This window comes from Arabidopsis thaliana, chromosome 5 (assembly GCF_000001735.4).
Source record: "Arabidopsis thaliana chromosome 5, partial sequence".
Lineage (NCBI taxonomy): Eukaryota > Viridiplantae > Streptophyta > Magnoliopsida > Brassicales > Brassicaceae > Arabidopsis > Arabidopsis thaliana.
In genome coordinates this window covers 14,588,288-14,608,049 of record NC_003076.8, presented here as the reverse complement: position 1 = coordinate 14,608,049, position 19,762 = coordinate 14,588,288, and the positions used below count along the sequence as shown (strand labels likewise).

Below are 19,762 nucleotides of genomic sequence, written 5' to 3'. Positions count from 1 at the left end.
TATTGTATTTCTGTCAAACTCTTTAATCTGATTTTGCACCTGTTTTCTTAGGTTTTGACCAAAGAATTTGACGGTTTAATCGTATATTGGTACGCTTAACCATGCCAAATTTCATCCGGTTTAGTTGGTATATTTTTGAGAAATATTTTATCCGGTTTAGTTGGTATATTTTTGAGAAATCTTTCTTTTTTCATGTTCCTCTAAAACTCGATTTTATTAGTATTTAACAGAAAGAGAAACCCTACGAAAATCTCTACCAAAGTTTTCAAACCAAAAAGAAGAAGCAAAAGCAGCCATGGGAGAAAAGAGGAGAACTACTTCGAAAACCCTAGCTAAGAACAATAAGAGGAAAGGTCCTTATTTGCCTAATTCAATCCTGAAGATTATTGCCAATGAGAAACGTCCTTTGTATGAGTATGAAGAAGGAGTGCCTGAGGAAGAGTCTAAGAAAAACAATCGCTATGACCGCGTCGATAACTACCATTAAGAGCTTACCGAGGATTTCGAGGTTCTATTATTTCTCTTCACTAGATGAAATTGTCTCAATTAGGTTTGAACATTAGTGATAAGAAGATAAGAGACATATTTTGGTTTCGGAGTTTGGTTTTAGCTCAATTAGGGTTTTTGCTATCGGGAATTTGGGACTTAAATTGTCTTCAATCTCAATATAGGATGAAACTGTGGAGTCAAATGATGATGACGAAGCTGAAGGTGATGATGATAGACACACACGGATGTTGCAAGGTCTCACTGGAATGCCAAGTGCTGCCTTTCAAGGTAAAGACTGAGTCTTTCTTCTCAGAGTTTTGCTATTAGCTTCTGTTCATTGCATTTCTTTAAGTGTGTTTTTTTGTTTACATAAGAAGAGACATGTACTCTATACTGAAGCGTATCCAGAGTCTGAGGGTAAAGGCCTCATCTCAGTTGAGGATCTTTTGGCGCCTCTTGAAGGAAAACCTTGGTTTAACGATCTATGTAAGAGGATCAACGGATGCGGAAAGATACTCAGTCTGTTGTTCATGCACCTCTGCATAAGCCAGAACGAGAAAGACTGGAAGGGAAAGCTGTGAAAGGACTAGTATATAATCTAAGAAATATAATGAACTGGGTAAGGACCCGGGTTTGCGATTTCTTTTTAGTATATTTATAATAACATTTGATTGTTATTGTTACTTATAAATTAATATAATATTTTGTTATTACAATAATCAATAACCAATCAATAATGAAATTGAAATTATTGTCACTTATATCTAGAAAAATAAAATTATTTTGGAAAAATGTCTTAAAAATGAATATCAATTCAATGTATTACGAAAATTATAATGAAATCTAGTTTTCATTTTGTTGGTTTTTTATGTTGATCTCGAAAATTATAATGAAATCCAGTCATTTGTCGGTCTCGAAACGTTGCAAATCGATCATGGTCTTTTTGGAAACGTTGTCTATGTTAAGTAAGGTGAAAGCATGTCGTCTCAACGTTGAGGGAGACGGGTGAGACAAATGGTATTAGAACAGAGGATAAAATCAAGGTGGTGTTAACATGAAAAAGACTAAATTAAAAAATACATATATATATATTATAATCCGTTTTTTTTAGAAAAATGTTTTATAAAAGACTAAAATGTTTTTAGTATTTGATAAACAGGAAGGAGGTTTTTTCTAAAAGATAAAAAGCACCAAAGGAGTGTGACTTGCGTTTAAAGTTGTTCTGTAAAGTTTATGTTTTCATACAGGGCATATCATTTCGACGATTCAAATAGAAAAGTTAAAGTGGAAAGAAATCAAAGTCGATTCAAAGTTGTTAAGAAAGAGATGGAATTCAACAGATACCGTGGAAATCCGAAGGAGTAATGCAAGAAGACTACCCATAACTTTTTAAGGACGACATGCTCAACCATGAATTTTGAATTCAAAGACAAATTCTCTTTAAGTAGGGGAAAATTGTGAGACCCAAGTTCATACTTTAGCCCATCAAAATTACATCTCCCCTAATAACTTAAAAACCTAAATGTGTGAGTATATAGTTAAAAATAATAGATTTATGGAGATATTGATTGAGAAAATTTTTTCAAAAAATCTAGCACAAGGCCAAAGATTAATGTGAATCTGGTAGACTGATACAATGTAATATTTTCGTAGAAAATAGATTGTTTTCCCGAAGTTTTCTTCTATAGTTTAGACATAGTAAAACGATTTCTTCCTAGAAATGTAGTTTAAAGTTTGGACACATTAAACCATTTTATATCTAGGTATGTATATATATATTTAAATCATATACAATATAGGTTACAGGTGTATATTTTATATAATTTTTATGTAAACTTTATCTGATGCAAAAACAAATGTCTATAATTTTTGTAATCGCTTTTGTAAAACTGATAAAAATAAATGATTTTAAAATGTGTTGCCGCTGCCAAAATAAAAAAAAAGTGTTGACATCACGGCATACATGATAAATATTTCTTCTACCCATTGTCGTCTATAAGGACTTACGGAGCATGTAAGAACTTTCATCTTCGTGGCAGCGGAACCCAACATTGACAAATATTTCTTCTAGTTAAAACTTGAATTTCCAAATTAATTAAACTAATCAACCAGTCACGATTACGGTCCAAAAAAGGAGCAGGAAATTCAAAAGACACGTTTGGTATGAAAGAACATTAAATATTCCTTTATTTCATGCAAGAGTCGCTTTCTCTACTTTTCTCTTCATACTATTACTTTATTTAACAACACCAAACAGCTTATATATACAATTAACTAAAACAAAACGTGAAGACACTCTTCTCCATTAACACTTGCTTCTCTTTATTAACTTCAAAATACCCCAAACTTAAAGCCGAATCAAGAACATGTCCGATCACCAGAAAATTCATCCGGTGAGCGACCCCGAAGCGCCGCCACATCCAACGGCTCCCCTTGTTCCACGTGGTTCCTCAAGATCGGAACATGGTGATCCTACCAAGACACAGCAAGCAGCACCGTTGGATCCTCCGAGGGAGAAGAAAGGATCAAGAAGTTGTTGGTGCAGATGCGTGTGCTACACGCTTCTTGTCCTCTTTCTCCTTATTGTCATCGTAGGAGCGATCGTTGGTATACTCTACCTTGTATTTAGACCAAAATTTCCGGATTACAATATTGACCGGTTACAGCTAACCCGGTTTCAACTAAACCAAGACTTGAGTTTATCCACCGCATTTAACGTTACCATAACCGCGAAAAATCCCAACGAGAAAATTGGAATTTACTATGAAGATGGAAGCAAGATTAGTGTCTTGTACATGCAAACCAGAATCAGTAATGGTACGTTAAAAATTAAAATCTGTTCGTTTGGTCGGTTTAAATTGGTTCAAATAGTTAAACCGGATTTCGTTATTTCTACAGGGTCGTTGCCAAAATTCTACCAAGGACATGAGAATACTACTATTATATTGGTAGAAATGACTGGTTTTACTCAAAATGCAACAAGTTTAATGACGACATTGCAAGAGCAACAACGGTTAACAGGAAGTATACCGTTGCGGATTAGAGTTACCCAACCGGTTCGGATCAAACTCGGGAAATTAAAGTTGATGAAAGTAAGATTTTTGGTTAGGTGTGGTGTATCCGTTGATAGCTTGGCTGCTAACAGTGTGATTAGGGTTAGAAGTAGTAACTGCAAATACAGGTTTAGACTATAATTTTCATTTCTTATTCATAATTATTTTAATACTTGTCGCATTTATTCATTACTCTATGGAGGGGTTGAGTGTTGTAGTTCCCCCCATCTGGTCGTCTCCTTTATTTTTTAAGAAAGAACAATTTCGTTTCACACTTATAAATAACTAATAAAGGAAACTTTCTATTTGAAATTGTTCATAATTTGTTTTGACCCGTAGTCTTCTCGAATGTTGATTCAAATGAAGAAAAAAAAAAAGACTAACATGGAGAAAAATGAAAAAAAAAACAAAAACCTTTTAAAAAAGAAAGAAGCAATGTTATTTGAAAAGAAATTTCCCATCATGTGCGTGCTTAATCTATCCTAGGTTGCATATCAGCATTTGCATAATGAAGTTTTGTCGAAAGATGGAAGATTTGGTTAGTGATTGATTGAATTGCATTTGCACAATCCGTATGTTTTTGCCAGTGGGTTATAGAGAGAGTGGTGCTTGAAGGCGCTCGATAATGCTTGGCAATTTTTATTATTTTATGGTGATAAAAAAATCGATCGTCAATATTATTTAAGCATGTCTCTCCACATGTCCCATTTCATAGTTTTGGATTCCTTCTTAATGTTTTCATTACTGGCTTAGAAAAATTATATGAAAGTTGGCCAATTATCTGCATATGAATGACACATCAACACACCAGTAAGTGCCACATGTCATTCTAAATTAATATCATTAAAAAATAATAAAACTTAATGATAAAAAATTTAAAGTTTTACATTGAATTGAATCATACATTAATCCCACTCTTAACTAAATATCTTCATTTAAAAGAAAAAAATATAAAAAATCAAAATTACTTTCATTTTACTTTTCCTTTTTTGCTATTTTTTTAATAGTCATTACTTGATAACAACTAGAAATTTTCGTGTATTGCAACATAGTTGTTTGCTATTTAACCTTTCTTAGTTTAGTAATTTTAACTTAGTCTTTTGTTATTATTATATTTTTTGGTCTACATGATATGATCTTTTTGTGCTTTATGATAAATTGGTAACATTAATAATGACATGCATGTTTTTTTAAGTAATGGTCTTTTAAGACGTAGATATACCAAAAACTTCAATATACAACACTCTCTCCAATATGGCTATATGCAAATGCAAAGAGAGAAACCTAAAAATGTTGACCTAAAAGACTATTTTTTTTTATTTTTTTTTTTCTCTTTCATGTGAAAACTTTTAAAGCAAATGAGTGGTTAGTTATACATTTGTTATTCAAATTATGTTAATCCAATATTTAGCCATGAACCTATCATTCTGTGATTGGAATACTAGATTAGAAGAGAATACATAGATTGAAATTGGTTGCTTACAATCAAGTTAGACAACTTTCAAACCAATTAATAACATAATTGCATACCATTGTATAATATATTGTTGATGTAAGTATTTTATGATAATTAAAAAAAATTAGAATCTTGGGTATATATAGAAGAAGATTTATATATGAAAAAAATATAATTGATATTTGAATCAAAAGTGAATCTAACTATACAACTATAATTACATAAAATGAATATAACTTTATTAACTACATAATAACATACACGAAAATAATATAAATTAGCAATAAAAATAGTTAAACATAATTATTTTAAAACGATTTTCAAATCAACAACCCACACGTAGCGTAGGTACTCACCTAGTGTTTTTAAAAGCTCTAGGTTTTAGAGCTCATTTTAGCTTTGTTAAGCTTATGATTTGAGACCTCTTTTGGATTACTCTAATTAACAGATTTTGAAATAATTAATAATAATTTTGTAAGAATAAATACCTATTTTCCAGAAGCATTTTACTTTTCATCATCGCTAGCAATACGTTTCTCCGACGGTAACTATCTTTCCTTACATTTGAAGCCAAAAAAAAAAAAAAATTGGTCAACACAGACGTTTTCACGTCTCTTATCTTCTGGAGTCAAAGTTGACCGTCTTTTTCTTTTCCTTTTTCTCTTTTTTAGCCAAAAAAAATCAATAAATTAAATGAAAAAAAAATAGAAACAACGAGACTAAACGTATATATAAAATAGTTTAAATATATCATATACAAATAAGATCAATTACGAGAATAGCACAATTATATCGGAGGTATTGTCTGATGTAGCACTTTTTAATATACTTATAGATTTAGACACATTCATGCACGATGAAAACCTATTTTCTTCTCTTAAACCAGTGAACAACATAATATGTAAGCGTCTCAAATCCACACTAACAAAACGATCCCAAAACTTTCTTTTGTAGGAGTTTAAAGACACACAAAGCAATGAATAAGAATATTTGTGATCGTCCAGAGAACGCTACAATTGTTTATCTTCGATAATAACGATCGAATTTTGTTTACAAATATAGATGAATTAGAGTTTAATTGATTTGATCTATATCTAAAATTAGATTTCTTGGGTTTCCTATATATTATTTCTTTATGTTTTAGATTCCTTCCATCAAAACTCTCATTCAATTTAAGCAATTGGGTTAATCGAAAGAGGTTATGGGAATCAACGGTTTGTGAGTCTAATGAGACTGAGAGAAATTGTATTAATGGAGTTAAAAGTGATGATGTTGATAGAATACTGAATCTATGTTGATAAGGCAAGAGCCGACGGTGAGAAGCGAAGTTTCATGGTCGGAAAATTTGTGGCACAACGGAGAAGATCAAGTGAATTTATCAACAATAAATCCAAAGACAAAATTGTCTTTTCATTAGTCCAAAAGTACCCAAATTTATAAGCCCAAGTAAAATATGATTTTTTTTTTTTATAAACTTTTGGCCAAAACATACCTATATTCATAAAAGCTCCTATATAAATATTTACATAAAATAATCACTTTTATCCAAAATGGAATCAAATGTAAACTCAAATCGTATGTTTGATGAATTTTTTATAGTAGATTATAGTATGTTAGAAAAAAAGACTAATAGAGAAAACTAAAAATAAAAAATCCCTTGAAAAAGAAAGAAGCATGAAAAGAAAAAATGTTACGCTTCATCCATCTTGATCTTAGCTAGGTAGGTTGTATACTTGAAAGTGTTCAAAAATGGTTGGCAATGTTCTTTATTATATGGTGGTAAAAATCGATCAGGAGCTCGTAGAGCACATATTGAACACATTTCTCAAACTAAATCCACGTGTCCCGTTTCAGAGTTTTGAATTTTAATTAATTTAAGGCACACAAACGAGTTTTAGGCTTTTCAATGTTTTTCATTAGAAGGTTCATTTTTTTTGTTGTAAGATCCTAGGTTAAAGAGCAATTTTTAGTTTTGTTAAACTTATGATTTAGAGAATATACAAAAAATAGCCATGCCACTAAAAAGGATAGAATAAATGATCAGAGAGGCAAATAAAACTATTAAAATATTATTTTTTCATCTTCTCTCTTTTTCTCTCTGTTTTTTCTTTCTCGATCTTTCTTTTGCTGGATTCTCTTTATCGTCAGATCTATGTCGTCAACTTCTCTTCGAATATTTTCTACTACCACTTACTCCGTAATAATTTCACCTTGACAATGACCAAATGCCAAATTGTTTATTTGTTATTTTTATTTGATTCATCTCACTTCTTAAATTTTCATGGTTTTTCTGAATTTATATAATATTTTATGATGTACTGGTATCTTTCCGTTTAACATACATAAGATTTTTTAAAATTTTCATGGTATATTTCATATCACTTCTTAAATTTTCATGGTATATTTTACATGTGATCTTTTAATATTCCAGCTATTATTTATTTTTATATGCTATTGTTCAGAAATACATAAGATTTTGTACAATTACCAAGTATTTCTTTCGTTATTTTTATTTTATTCATGTTATTTTAAAAAAGTACATGATGTTTTTCTTTTTTTCTTTAATTTTTGCCGTCATATGAGTCCTTTTTTGGACTACTTACTCTATAATAATGTCACGATGATTATGACTTCCACCTCATAGTCTCTTTTTTTTTTTCACTGAACCTTATGAGTATTTTTTCTTTTTTTTCACTAAACCTTATGAAATCTCCACTACCATAAACAAATGTATCATTGTAAAAACCGTAAGTTTACAAGGTTAATTAGTCTTTTTCTCACCCCTATCACACCATAAAAAGTATCATTTACAAGAAAAATCTGACACATGGTTAGTTTTTTTTTACTATGATGTCAAATTTGGCTACTCCCTAATATTACCCTATGATCTATGACCTTTTTGGATTTTTTAGTCTGATTTACAAAATTTGAAAACAAAAATGAATGAATTGTTTTTAAGAAAACATATCTTTCAAACATTTTTTTTAAGAAAAAAATAGCTTTCAAAAATGTTTTCAAAGTAATCAGTGGGGTTTCTCTGTTTTTCGCTTTTTAGAATGAGGAAGAAACGAAAATTGTTTTATGATAAATATTTTCTCTTAGTCGTAAACAAGAAATTCATTAGGTTTCCATTAAGAGACTGAAAAATGAAAGTCTCTCACTGAACCAAAAAGACCTATACAATGTTGAACTGTCATCAATACCTCTTTTCGAGAAGCATTTTACTTTTTATCACTTGCAATCACATTTCTCGGACGGTAACTATCATTCCTTATACATTTCATCAACCAAAAAACAGAGAAAAAAAGAGTTGTAAAAAGGGTCAACACAAAGAGGCTTTCACGTCTCTTATCTTTTGGAGACAAAGTTGAGCCCTCTCAAGAACCATTTCAACTCTATTTTTTTTCTTCGTGACCACTCTCTGACCCATCTTGTTATTGTTCTTATGGATCTTTCCCGTTGTTGACGATGATGCTTGATCTCCTAAATTGTCCATGACGCACTTTCTCTTCTTATGTTTTTGCTTATAGTTACAATTTGATGACTCTGTCCAATGCATCAACAACAACTTAATTAATGGCAACTTATATTTTAACATTTATGTGTATACCGTACAATCATAGTTGATATTTTAATAGTGAAATCTAGTCAAATGAATCTCCAGTTTGGGACCATTATGGTATAATAACTACTAAAGTTTAAAAAAAAAAAAACACTTTGAAGAAACCAAATGTAAATTGTTCCTGAAATCCAAGAACAAAGTTTTTATGTTTTGATATCTTTCAACATGAACAAAGTAAAGATTTCTAGAAAACCGTTGCAAATAAAAAGTTCCAACATGATGAAAGTTATCTACTCATGTTATGTCAACTAATTTGGTAAATCATGTCGAGATTTCATTAAGACGTGATGTCAAAATCAACTGAATTTTGGCAATTGGAAACTCAATCGACGCAACCGATTATTAAAATGTGAAATGTAATAATCTGACAAAGAAAAACAATGTTTTTTAAAAAAAATAACTTCAAAAAGAGAACAATCTTAAATATGTAAAACAAAACAAGCAAGAAAAATTTCAACCGGTAATTTCATCATCAGTCCATAAAAATGAGAGTACCTTGAGTGAGGACTACGGAGGAGGAGGGTGATAAACGCGGCGGCGCGTGATCTTCACGGAGGTGAGAAATGAAAGATTGAAGATCGGATTTGAGGTAAGCGAAGCGGTTGGGATATTGAGACTGAAGAATCTCGAGTTCCTCTTTAGCCGTTTCCACTAGTTGCATCTCCCACGACGACGACGAATTCATCTTCTCAAAAACACTCTTCTTTCTTCAATTCTTTCACTCCCCGAGAAAAGAAAACTAAAGAGAGTAAGTAAATAGAGAGTGATGAGTGTAGTTGGAGGGTAAATTTGGTCTTTTACACGATGCACGTACGGATGTGACAGTTCGCTTAAGACACGGAAAGGGATTTGTGTTTTGTTGTTTTGTCCCTTTTATTTCATTGGAACAAGAGATGGTAATGAAAGGGGAAGACGACAAAAAAAAGTCTGGCTTTCTAGTTTCTCCTACGCACTAACCAAATTTGGGGTCATTTAACTTTTAGGTGTGTTCACACATTGTTATCGTATTTTGGTATATTTGCATTTATGAATCTGTTCTGGAGAAAATAATATTTTTTGGAGTAGGACAAATTTTCTATAAATGATTTTCAAAATTCAGGCTCGTGACAAGCCACTTATCAAATCCTAAATGTTTATGAGTATACAACATTGTAGTTTACAAATTATGAATGAATTTGTAAGTGTACAACATGCCATACGTGTTGGCGATAGCTCAAACCGCAGAACAAGAAGCCAACTCGGTTTCTAGATTTTGTTCGATAAGCAGATCGCTGGAAATCGCTGATGCTATTCTGTGTCGTTTCAAAATCAAAGAAGTGGCAATTTTTGCGGATTGGTAGTTCAAGACGATTACCCTACTCTCATCGTCTAAGTCTATCCTCAGCTTTTCGGTGTTGCAGTTCTCTATGAGCTGACATAGATGTCTCAGATTATTCACTTCTACTCCGTTCACTTTATTCACCTGTTTCAGCACAAAATCAGTTTAGTTGTCAGTCTCTCAGAACACTATATCATGCAAAGCTATCATGTCTAAGTTATGATTTTGCATTTCATATGTGCTGTTTTAGAATCATATGGTACTGCTCTGTTATGTTTAATTCTTTATTTTAATTGCTGATTCCCTAAACGTATGCCATATTAAGAAGAATCGATGACAAAAGGGTCAGGAGCATTTTACAATAATGACAACGAGGTTTAAGATTAGCTTTTACTTACTTGTAGTTCTGCGAGACGCTCGTATCCTGTGTTGATATCATCCATTAACACCTATCAACCAGAGATTCAATATCAGTGTGATACATAAATGGCGAGACATCATTGCTGTTATATTTGCTGGACATTCAAAAGTTCTAAGCAAGCTTTCGCTGCTTAGGAAACAGAGGAAATCTGGTTGACTGTATGTACTTATTATCATTGTGGCTCAAGTGATTTTCAATCTTTCTAACAAGACATAAAGAAAAAAAACACTAGGGAAAAGAAAGCACAAACCTGAGAGACAATGACAAGTTGTTGACCGGCTTTTTTGGGCAAATCTTTTAATGCACGATGGCACAATGTGCGGGGAGAAGTGTTATACCAATCTTCTCCATATTCATGAAGGTATGGCTGAGTAAGAGGTACAAATACGAAGCCCGCAAATATATAATAACTGGGAAGCTGATCAAATTGATGCACTGGAACTAGTGGTTGCAGCTGCATACAATACAAAACTATTAAGCTCAGAAGAAAAGATGATTGTCCATTTTAGAGATGGTATATGAACCAGCAAGCAAACAACATACAGTGATTTAGTCATAACAAATGACTTACAGGTCTTAGTGTGATACTGAATTCATGTTCTTTCCCCTCTCTCAAAACTTTAACCAAGGCTGTTTCATCTGGTTTCTTCATAGAAACCAAATGGTCGAAAGTGATTCTCTCCCTGTTCCGAAAAGGAACTGCAATACATCAAAACACACTTCACCAACAAAATAGGGGACAAAGTCAGCACTGAGGCTTATGGAAATAAAGGAAAATATACCTGTTCCATCATTTGCTATAGGAACACCATCAAATGCAAGAAGAACATCATCTTTCTTCAAAATTTTGTGAGCATCTGATAGAGGGTTTATTTTGCTAACAAGAACCCCTGTCATTTCAGAACTCATCTGAAAACCACTACGAAGTTCACCATTCTCCATAGGCTGACATGATACACCCATTGAACAAAAACCAATGTATTTACCACATTCTTCAACGCCATTTATGAAATGCTTTATCACTGGTGTTGGAATTATATAGCTGCAGTTTAAAACCACGAAATCAAATTCTTCAATTAAACCTTGCCTTGTCAAGACATGTACACTACTTCAATTATACTGCATATTGCAAACCATGATTAGAAAATCAAACTTAGGAGATGTCTCAAGACAGCAGTGATTCATACATCATTCCGAGAGTGACAAATAAACTCATGTTACTTACATAAGTTAAGATATCAAGATATAAACTTCGTTTAACTCCTTTTCCTAATCCTTTACTGCACTAGAGCTAAAATAATTAACCTCTGACTTACCCTATATTCTCAGCACCTGAAAGATTTTGAAATGCGACACCAGCTACTTTGTTTCCCATGATAGCTGGGCCACCACTATTTCCGGGGTTAATAGCAGCATCTATTTGTATAGCCATTAGCTGGGTGGCACCGTGAACATATTGTGTCGGTTCAACTCGAGACACAACACCTTTTGTAACAGAAATGTTGTCACCACCTGCATTAGAGCTCATATGATTAAAACTCAAAGCCACTTTCTTATTTCAGATTGTCGTAACCATATAATGGGAACCCTTAAGCCAAACATCATAACTATTCAGTTTTTCACATGACAATGCACATTCCAAATATATTGCTTTCCATGAATATGAAGCCATAGCACGTATACTAATCCTTGAAAGTTTTGAATAAATACAGAAGCTAAAACATAATAGTTGCCTCATCACAATAAATTTCCATGTTTAGAAGCAGACCAATAACATGACAGAAATCAGGTCTCGGCCTACGATTATACACTGTTGGAGCTAGTAGCCAAAGATACATACATACAACGAGACCATCTAAAACTCAAAATTGCTCTTCTTTCATGCATTTACACTTACTTGTCTCTTTATTTGCCTAATATGTAAGCAAGAGCTACTTCAATTACCTTGAGGATAGCCAACTACAGCCACAGCTTCCTGAAGAAACGGTATATCTCCTAGCTCCAAAGCATTCATACCTTCCCAAAACACTTCACTATCAACTACCAATATAGCCAAATCACATTCATGACCAACCGCTTGAACTTCTGCTCTGTGTTTTATCGACGATCCATGCTTTCTAACTAACACAAAGGAGTGATCAGCCACGACATGCGCATTCGTTATAATCTTCCTTCCAGAAATCACAAATCCTAAATCAACACCAAACAGAAAATTCAATCTAAAAATCACCAAAATCACACTTGAAGCAATTCCAAAGAGACTAAGTATTACCAGAGCCCATAGATTCTCGTTGAGACTTATTCTGCCAAGGAAGAAAGTAACTAGGACTTGTAGAAACAGTAAAGATCTTCACCACTGAGTCTAACGCCAAATCAACCGCATCCGCCGCCGGCGAGATTGATAATGATTTTCCCGCCTTCCTCCGCCGTGAAATCTTTCTGTTATTAACCCTCCGTGAAGAAACCGGTGATGATAGAGTCGTGTGTCGATTCTCATTTTGCGAATTCGCGCTCTGAGAAGAACAGAATCGAGAGATGTGTGAAGGGAAAGGACTCTCTGTTGTTGTTACTCTGTGTGGTAAATAGCTTTGGAAGCCATTGCAACGTTGTAAAAGTGAAGGAGAAGTTCGATATCCAGAGACTGAAGAAGTGGAGATTCGGCGGAGAAGCTCGACGGTGCGAAATGACCGGAGCAGCATTATTTTCCGGTACTGCTTTTTTGAGTTCCAAATGAGGTTTTAAGGGGCTAGGTTATTCTTTTTTAACAGAGTTTGTTAACCGATTTGTACCGGCCGGTTTATTTTGGGTTAAGTTTTGATGCAATTCTGTACACAATAAAGTTTAAATGCAATTAATTGGGGAAACTTTTCTTTTAATACGCGAATTTTCAAAAAATATCATTTAATATGTGAACTTCGCATGTGACTATTTAATACATGTAAAAATCGTTGATGGACTATTTCATACAAATTTAATCATTGACCATGCCAAAATTTACACGACGTTATATGACGTTAACCGACTGATAACAACTTTAAATTGTGGCCCTTTATATATATATATATATATATATATCAACTTTACATGTGGTCATTTCATATATGAGCTAAATATAAGAATGCGTTGACCATCCTAGAAAGACATACCGTTATCTAAGCTAGATATTCGGATTTTGGTTCGGAATTCGGGTAGGATAGTTTATTATCCGTTTGAATTTTATAACTATTCCATGTCGGATTCGAGTCGATTTAGGATCCGGTCCACCAATCAGCAAGTTTTCACAGATAGCCTTCCATTTGCTATTTTAGTCGCCAGATTCAACATAGTCCACCAAATTCAGCAGTTCAAAAAATATACAATAGTCCACCAGATAACATTTAGACCATTTAGGTTTTAAAAAAAATATACAATGCCTATGAGCAGTGGCATTGAACTTTGTATTTACACAGGATAATCCAATCTCAAAAATATATTATTATACAGATTTTGTTGAACATATTTTACAAAGGAAACTCCCACTTCCTTGAGCTTCCATTGATGGTTTCATGTAGACTTAAGCCAAAGAATGTCCAGAAGTGCGACGAATCTCCTGGAGATGAGCAGTGGAGACATAAACAGCATTCACAAGAGAGCTGTTTCTTCTCCCATAGAAAATGTAAACAACCACTCCGAGGAACAGCCAAACCGATACACGAACCCACGTCGCAGCTCTAAAACATTAGCAAAACAAATGTATATCAACAGTGAAGTCATCGGTTAGTAGTATTCACAAATCTGGTGTCATGATCCATAACTCACCCAAGGTTTACCAAGAGATACATGTTGATAAGAATGCAAACTATAGGCAAAAGCGGAACAAACGGGCAAATGAAGCCTGTAGAACAAAAAGAGTTCTAAGTTACAACTCTGAACTTTTTGGTTTGTTGCCAAATGAAATGCTTACTACAAAACATTGGGAAAAAGAAAGGACATAAGTACCTCCAGAATGCCCAAAACTGTGTCTAGCATCATCCTGATCTATGCAAATCAGAACAATCAAACCGACAAGAAGGAACAATCCACCAACACCACATAGAGAATATCGGAGGAGTCTGTTATCATAGTTTGCATAAAATGGAGCTGAGTATTATAGAAAAAGGCCCAAGTTTTGAAACCCAGTGAAAGATAGAGCCTCAAGTAAATAAACTGTTGATGAACTAACCCTGGCAAGAGGAAGCTTGACGCTGCATAGCTTAAAAGGAAGTTTCCAATACAAGTGAACATAATGCTCCAACCAGCAAATTTCCGTCTGTTTTTTTTGTTGAGAACCCCTACAGAATCAACAACAGATATGAAATTTTGCTTATACCAAGACCAGAGATCAGCTAACATATAAAGTTCATGCACCAATGCGAATAAATAGCTATAAGCCTATAACCTTGTTTGCAAAAATGAATTGTAACTTACAACTTCCTGGAGCATTTTCCTTATCGACAACTGAATCATCCACTTTGCCAAGTAAAGGTTGTTTACTACGGATGGAAGTTCCGACGTGACTGGATGAGTTTTCTTGAAGTGATGAGGGAAGAGGTACCTGATAAAAGCCTTGTTAGTCTAGTCACTAGTGCGTAGCATTATAAAGGAGTTGGGGATTCTGGTTTGGCCATTGGAAGAGAGTTAGAGACTTCTCTCCTTAATCAAGAATCTTCTATATTGTAGTCTAAGGTGAAATCGAATAAAGATAGAGTTTACCAGTTCCAATCTTATCAGTACCTCATCTGGAGGAACAACATATCTGACTATCAACAATGATATTGCAACCATTGTAAATGCAACAAGTGTCCCGACACTCACCTACACCAACTAAAGCTTGTCAAATTCTAGTTACAGGCTAAGTGGTGCTTCAAGTACTGGACCAGGTAACATTAATGAATCATAATACATCTTAATTACCATTCCCGCCAGTTGCGAAACATCCATAAAGAAAGCTAAGATTGCTGCACAAACACCAGTGGTTATGGTGCCATTAATTGGAACCTGCGTGCGTTGATTCACATATGAGAAATATGAAGGCAAGAGACCATCCCTAGCCATTGCCATCAGAATCCGCGGCTGAAAAACGAATAAGCTCTTTGGTGAATAAGTTGGTACAAAAGAAATCCACATAGCGTGTATATGTTCTTCAAAATTCTCATTGTTAAATCCTTAATTTTACAGATCTAAACACTTGAATTATGTTTCTAGTTTACCTGAGGGAGAATGGAGCCCATTAATGCAGAACAGAGAGCCATGACAGCACCTAAATTTATCAAATATCTATAAGACAGAATGGCAGGGGAAAAACAAATCAAACTCAAAACAAGTCCTGCCAATGAATAGTTTGCATCTTAACCGATTAACGGACTTACGCAGCCCATTGAATTCCATGACTAGAAAATGCGGATGATATTGGAGTGTCAGGGTCCATAGCATAATACGGCACTAAACCAACAATAACAACAGACACCATCATGTACAGCAAACAACAAAGCAGGAGCGAAATCCCAATACCGAGCGGTAAATCCCGCCGGGGATTTTTCACCTGCATATGAAACAGCAATATAAGTATATATACCAGTGCTTGAAAATATGATACTGCAACAATAAATGACACTGACCTCCTCTGCCATACTTGCAACTGTATCAAACCCGATGTAGGCAAAGAAGACAGTAGCAGATCCAGTAAGCATTCCATCAACCCCGTAAGGAAAATACCTAAGAAACAATAAGAAAAAAACATTCATATAGCTTCTACCTTACAATATGATAGTGGTAGCACAAGGAACGTTCAGTTTACCCCGTTGGAAGTTCATAACCAACCCAACCTGTCTTGAAACACAAATAGCTTCCAGCTACTATGACAAATATCATGACAAAGACATTTGCTGTTGTTACAATTCCCTGAGCAAATGTGCTCTGCAGAGAAGAGATATTTCACTTTAAGAAAACACAGCTCGGCAGAGTTGAGTCTGTCCAAACGATTTAATTGAAATAATATGAAATCAATACCTCCTTTACTCCAAGGCAACAAAGTCCTGTTACAATGAACACTAGCACAGCAGCACACGGGTCAACAACAATATCAAGGCCTGGGATTTGATGACGAGCTAATATTGTAGGCAGACAATCTTCACCACCGAAAATCATTGCCTATTCATGTTATATTAAAATGTCATCACATGATAAACAAAACAATTTCCACATGTTCATGTTAAAAACAAGAAAAACCAAACGAATTGGTGAACACAAAGATATCCAAAGCTTTGCAAAAAGAAATGTCGCCTTTTTCTTTCAATCTCTAAGTGCCACTCAATATTTATTAGCAAGAATCCTAAAAATAGAGTCATTGCACAAACAACACAAGAGCGTAAATCTTATAGAGCTATGTGGATATCCCTACCTACCCAGTTCTAAACACGCAACACTTCTAAACTGCAGTTCAGCAAAACAATATATAACCACACTTTATGTAAAGAAAAAACTATGAACCTCAGTATGAATTTCAAGCAAGGGAAGATATCAATCAGTCAAAGGGGGAACAAACCAGATTTGGAGATATGCCGCGGGCAACTGTTGAACCACCAATTGTGTATTCCAAAATCAGCGCCCAGCCAATCAACCACGCAACACTGCAGTACCAAGAATTCATAAGCAAAACTGCAAAGGCAATGAGTAAACTACCAAATCTCCAAATCCAGTGGCGTATGAAAGCCTGAGAAACAACTATATAACTAAATAAGCAAGTAAATGTTGTTACCCTTCACCAATGCAAATGTAAGAATAATGATAGGCACTCCCAGCAGAGGGAAAACGACTAGATAGTTCCGCATAACAAAACGCAGAAAGGGCAGCAGAAATTCCAGCTATAAGGAAGGATAAAGCAAGAGCAGGTCCTGAATGCTCTCTAGCTACTGTTCCCACAAGAATATAAACCCCTGCTCCAATTGTTGATCCAACACCTAAAATTGTGAAACCAAACTCTCTAAAGTTTACTGAAGAAACAAAGCCAAAACAAACACAGACCCAACATTTATACATACATAAGTAAACAGATGGAATCTTTCATCCCACAACAAACAGAAACAGAGAATTAATATAAAGTCAAACCACAAAAAGCTTCAATCTTTAAAAACCATCTACAAATCAGATTATATAATAAGCAAATTCATCTACTTTCTAAGAAACCCAGATTCCTAGAACATCATTACGAAATTAGTACCAATGGCAATCAAGTGAGGAAAGGTCAACGCTTTTGCAAGCTGTTGGTGATGATGATGAGTCTCTGCTTTGCCATTTGAAGAGTCGAATTGTTTCCTTCTTACTAAGCTTCTTAAACAACCCATGAATGGTCACCACCAACACCACCTTCATTTTGCGAATTCACCATAAAACCCATTTAAACAACAACGCTTGGGAATTATTCTTTGGTAGAGAAATATTCTTTCATGTCATAAAAATGTTTTGGATCAAATCAAGCATTAAAAATATCTTAGTGGCTAAATCATTTAATTAGTTTGAACTATTTTCAGCCATATATATATAATTAATCTGAATATATTTGGCATTTATGAATGACAGCTGTTGTCTCCTTCCCCAGAGAACCACCCTTTTGATATTTTCTGTATTTCTAGTTTTCTGGAGGGAAAAACCTGAAAAATCCGCCATCTATTTTAAATTTGTCCGTTTAATACCTCTAATACTAAATTTGGAACAAAAATACCTAAGTTAATTTTGGTTACCTTTTAAAACCTTCATTTAATAAAAATTGATAAAATAACATTTACGAGTTAACGTCTGTTAACATTGCTAACGGAAACACTAACCGGGGTTAAAATTTAGGAAATGTGACATTATTAGGCACTTTGTGAGAATCTTTTTACGTTTGAGGCACTTGTAAGAGAGAGGGCACTTAACCATCTTTTTTAGAGGAAATTGGACCAATTTGCCCCTGAAGTGATGAAAACACAATAATTTTTAAACTTATTCTTAATGAGATCGTGTGGGTGAGAACCTAATTTTTTCTTTTTTTTTTATCATTTCTCCTTTCCATATTCTTTTGTTTTTCATCATTTTCAATTCCTCTTTCACATCATAGTCGTTCTCAATAATTCTTACAAAATTATGAAAATTCTGAGGTTATCTCAAAATTCACAATCACAATCTATGTTTACCCTAAATTTCCTTTATTTTTTTAGTTTTGTATTCTTTTCTCCATTCTCCATCATCAAATCCATTTCATTATCTGCAACCTCCATCAATGAACGACTATGACCAACAAAAAAAGTAACATCATCGATTTCTCCTTTTCGAGACGAAGAAGAAGGAGATCCTTACTCTCTGCTACCGAACTCCCTCTTCCCTTAATCTTCCTCTTTTTCTGGTTCCATGCTCTTCTCTCTTGTCTTACTTACGGTTTCTGGTTTCGTTGTTTTTTTTTGGTAAAAGGTTTCTTTGGTTTTGAATCATAAAGGCCAATGGTACATGTGATTCGTTGATTCTAGCTTAGGTTTTAGATTGTAAATCTTTAAACTTTTTTTTTGTTATGGGTTCTAGATTTTATGATTTTATCCTTCAATTTAAATTTATTTTTGTTAGATCTGTTGAATTTATTGCCTTGTTTTTGAATTGAAAAATGTTTGGATGTCATTTGCGTAGATGGAAAGTGATTGGACGCATAAGGCTGGGTATGTGGTGGTTATGCAAGAAGATTGGTTGATGTTTATGAGCTTTTTTTGAAACTTTGGTCCATGAGGCTGCGGTGGCCGCCGTGAGCTCCAGTGTCTTGTCTGGCAACTCCATACTTATGTCGACTCATGGATGTCAAGAAAAGTTTACGAGAAAACACAAAATATATATCCATTTGTTCGGCGCTAGGTGGATACACCTTCATTTGTTGCACTATATCCATTTGGTCGATGTTTCATGGATACAACTCTACTTCTAAAAATCATAGATGAACACGTACTTGCCGATTGTCAGCTATAGGAATCCGTCCATTACTCTTCGAAGATATGTTATCCAACTAATGAAGTATTCTTTTATTTGATTTTGGTGAACAATGTTTAGATTTGGTGAACAATGTTTAGATTTTGTGTTATTCATCTTTCGTGTATTTGTTTGTGCAGATAAAACATTTTAATGTAAAAACTGTAAAATATAGGATCATTCCTATGGTAATATTCATATGATTATATTCAAAAATGGTTCATACGAGTGTGTAAACCCTCTACCTTTAACGCTTTACACTAAATCCTAATTTACTTACCCTAAAATTAAACCCAAACCCTCCCATGATCCTTCTCCACTAAATCTAAAACCATAAAACAAAACTCTGAACCATACAAAAAATGATAATTTTACCAATCAATAAAACACATTTGAAGCA

The 19,762-nt window shown here is 34.0% G+C and overlaps 5 protein-coding genes and 1 non-coding gene across 7 annotated transcripts; 3 read left to right on the top strand and 3 right to left on the bottom strand.

Moving 5' to 3' along the window:
- Positions 1 to 295: 295 nt before the first annotated feature.
- AT5G36980 (U3 small nucleolar RNA-associated protein) lies at positions 296 to 1,070 on the top strand (the record flags this gene model as incomplete). The annotated part of the gene is made up of 3 exons (NM_123056.1): positions 296 to 469; positions 672 to 777; positions 889 to 1,070. 3 exons carry the CDS (start codon positions 296 to 298, stop codon positions 1,068 to 1,070), a joined length of 462 nt encoding a protein of 153 aa, NP_198514.1.
- A 1,669-nt stretch (positions 1,071 to 2,739) lies between these two features.
- Positions 2,740 to 3,851, top strand: NHL25 (NDR1/HIN1-like 25). The gene is made up of 2 exons (NM_123055.2): positions 2,740 to 3,306; positions 3,388 to 3,851. The coding sequence occupies exons 1-2, from the start codon at positions 2,856 to 2,858 to the stop codon at positions 3,681 to 3,683; spliced, it is 747 nt and encodes a 248-aa protein (NP_198513.1). The 5' UTR covers positions 2,740 to 2,855; the 3' UTR covers positions 3,684 to 3,851.
- A 4,210-nt stretch (positions 3,852 to 8,061) lies between these two features.
- Positions 8,062 to 9,443, bottom strand: AT5G36960 (uncharacterized protein). Its single transcript, NM_123054.3, has 2 exons — positions 9,116 to 9,443; positions 8,062 to 8,544 (listed from the first exon to the last, which is right to left on the bottom strand). Exons 1-2 carry the CDS (start codon positions 9,303 to 9,305, stop codon positions 8,321 to 8,323), a joined length of 414 nt encoding a protein of 137 aa, NP_198512.1. The 5' UTR covers positions 9,306 to 9,443; the 3' UTR covers positions 8,062 to 8,320.
- A 211-nt stretch (positions 9,444 to 9,654) lies between these two features.
- On the bottom strand, positions 9,655 to 13,081 carry DEG10 (DegP protease 10). The gene is made up of 8 exons (NM_123053.5): positions 12,632 to 13,081; positions 12,304 to 12,549; positions 11,676 to 11,871; positions 11,142 to 11,401; positions 10,931 to 11,058; positions 10,610 to 10,813; positions 10,337 to 10,387; positions 9,655 to 10,082 (listed from the first exon to the last, which is right to left on the bottom strand). Exons 1-8 carry the CDS (start codon positions 13,056 to 13,058, stop codon positions 9,834 to 9,836), a joined length of 1,761 nt encoding a protein of 586 aa, NP_568543.1. The 5' UTR covers positions 13,059 to 13,081; the 3' UTR covers positions 9,655 to 9,833.
- Positions 13,082 to 13,665: 584 nt separating this feature from the next.
- On the bottom strand, positions 13,666 to 17,935 carry CAT3 (cationic amino acid transporter 3). Its single transcript, NM_123052.5, has 15 exons — positions 17,597 to 17,935; positions 17,135 to 17,336; positions 16,922 to 17,006; positions 16,387 to 16,527; positions 16,175 to 16,293; positions 15,996 to 16,092; positions 15,747 to 15,919; positions 15,588 to 15,654; positions 15,292 to 15,450; positions 15,112 to 15,192; positions 14,806 to 14,932; positions 14,561 to 14,669; positions 14,338 to 14,450; positions 14,158 to 14,233; positions 13,666 to 14,069 (listed from the first exon to the last, which is right to left on the bottom strand). The coding sequence occupies exons 1-15, from the start codon at positions 17,718 to 17,720 to the stop codon at positions 13,913 to 13,915; spliced, it is 1,830 nt and encodes a 609-aa protein (NP_198510.2). The 5' UTR covers positions 17,721 to 17,935; the 3' UTR covers positions 13,666 to 13,912.
- A 479-nt stretch (positions 17,936 to 18,414) lies between these two features.
- AT5G05345 lies at positions 18,415 to 19,451 on the top strand. Of its 2 annotated transcripts, NR_144250.1 has the most exons (2): positions 18,415 to 18,757; positions 19,033 to 19,451. It is a non-coding gene; the product is annotated as an uncharacterized misc_RNA (transcript). The 2 variants fall into 2 exon arrangements; NR_144251.1 differs by having other exon boundaries at positions 18,415 to 19,451.
- Positions 19,452 to 19,762: the final 311 nt, after the last annotated feature.

Excerpts from the sequence above, each read along its gene's own strand:
- NHL25 (NM_123055.2), top strand. The coding sequence starts at position 2,856 with ATGTCCGATCACCAGAAAATTCATCCGGTGAGCGACCCCGAAGCGCCG. Across the intron at positions 3,307-3,387 it reads GCAAACCAGAATCAGTAATG|GGTCGTTGCCAAAATTCTAC; the intron begins GTACGTTAAAAA and ends TTATTTCTACAG.
- CAT3 (NM_123052.5), bottom strand. The coding sequence starts at position 17,720 with ATGGGTTGTTTAAGAAGCTTAGTAAGAAGGAAACAATTCGACTCTTCA. Across the intron at positions 15,920-15,995 it reads TTGCAAGTATGGCAGAGGAG|GTGAAAAATCCCCGGCGGGA; the intron begins GTCAGTGTCATT and ends TTTCATATGCAG. Across the intron at positions 14,933-15,111 it reads ATGTTGTTCCTCCAGATGAG|GTACCTCTTCCCTCATCACT; the intron begins GTACTGATAAGA and ends GGCTTTTATCAG.
- DEG10 (NM_123053.5), bottom strand. The coding sequence starts at position 13,058 with ATGCTGCTCCGGTCATTTCGCACCGTCGAGCTTCTCCGCCGAATCTCC. Across the intron at positions 10,814-10,930 it reads TCAGTATCACACTAAGACCT|CTGCAACCACTAGTTCCAGT; the intron begins GTAAGTCATTTG and ends TATTGTATGCAG. Across the intron at positions 10,388-10,609 it reads AACTTGTCATTGTCTCTCAG|GTGTTAATGGATGATATCAA; the intron begins GTTTGTGCTTTC and ends TCTGGTTGATAG.
- AT5G36960 (NM_123054.3), bottom strand. The coding sequence starts at position 9,305 with ATGAATTCGTCGTCGTCGTGGGAGATGCAACTAGTGGAAACGGCTAAA. Across the intron at positions 8,545-9,115 it reads CTCCGTAGTCCTCACTCAAG|AGTCATCAAATTGTAACTAT; the intron begins GTACTCTCATTT and ends TGCATTGGACAG.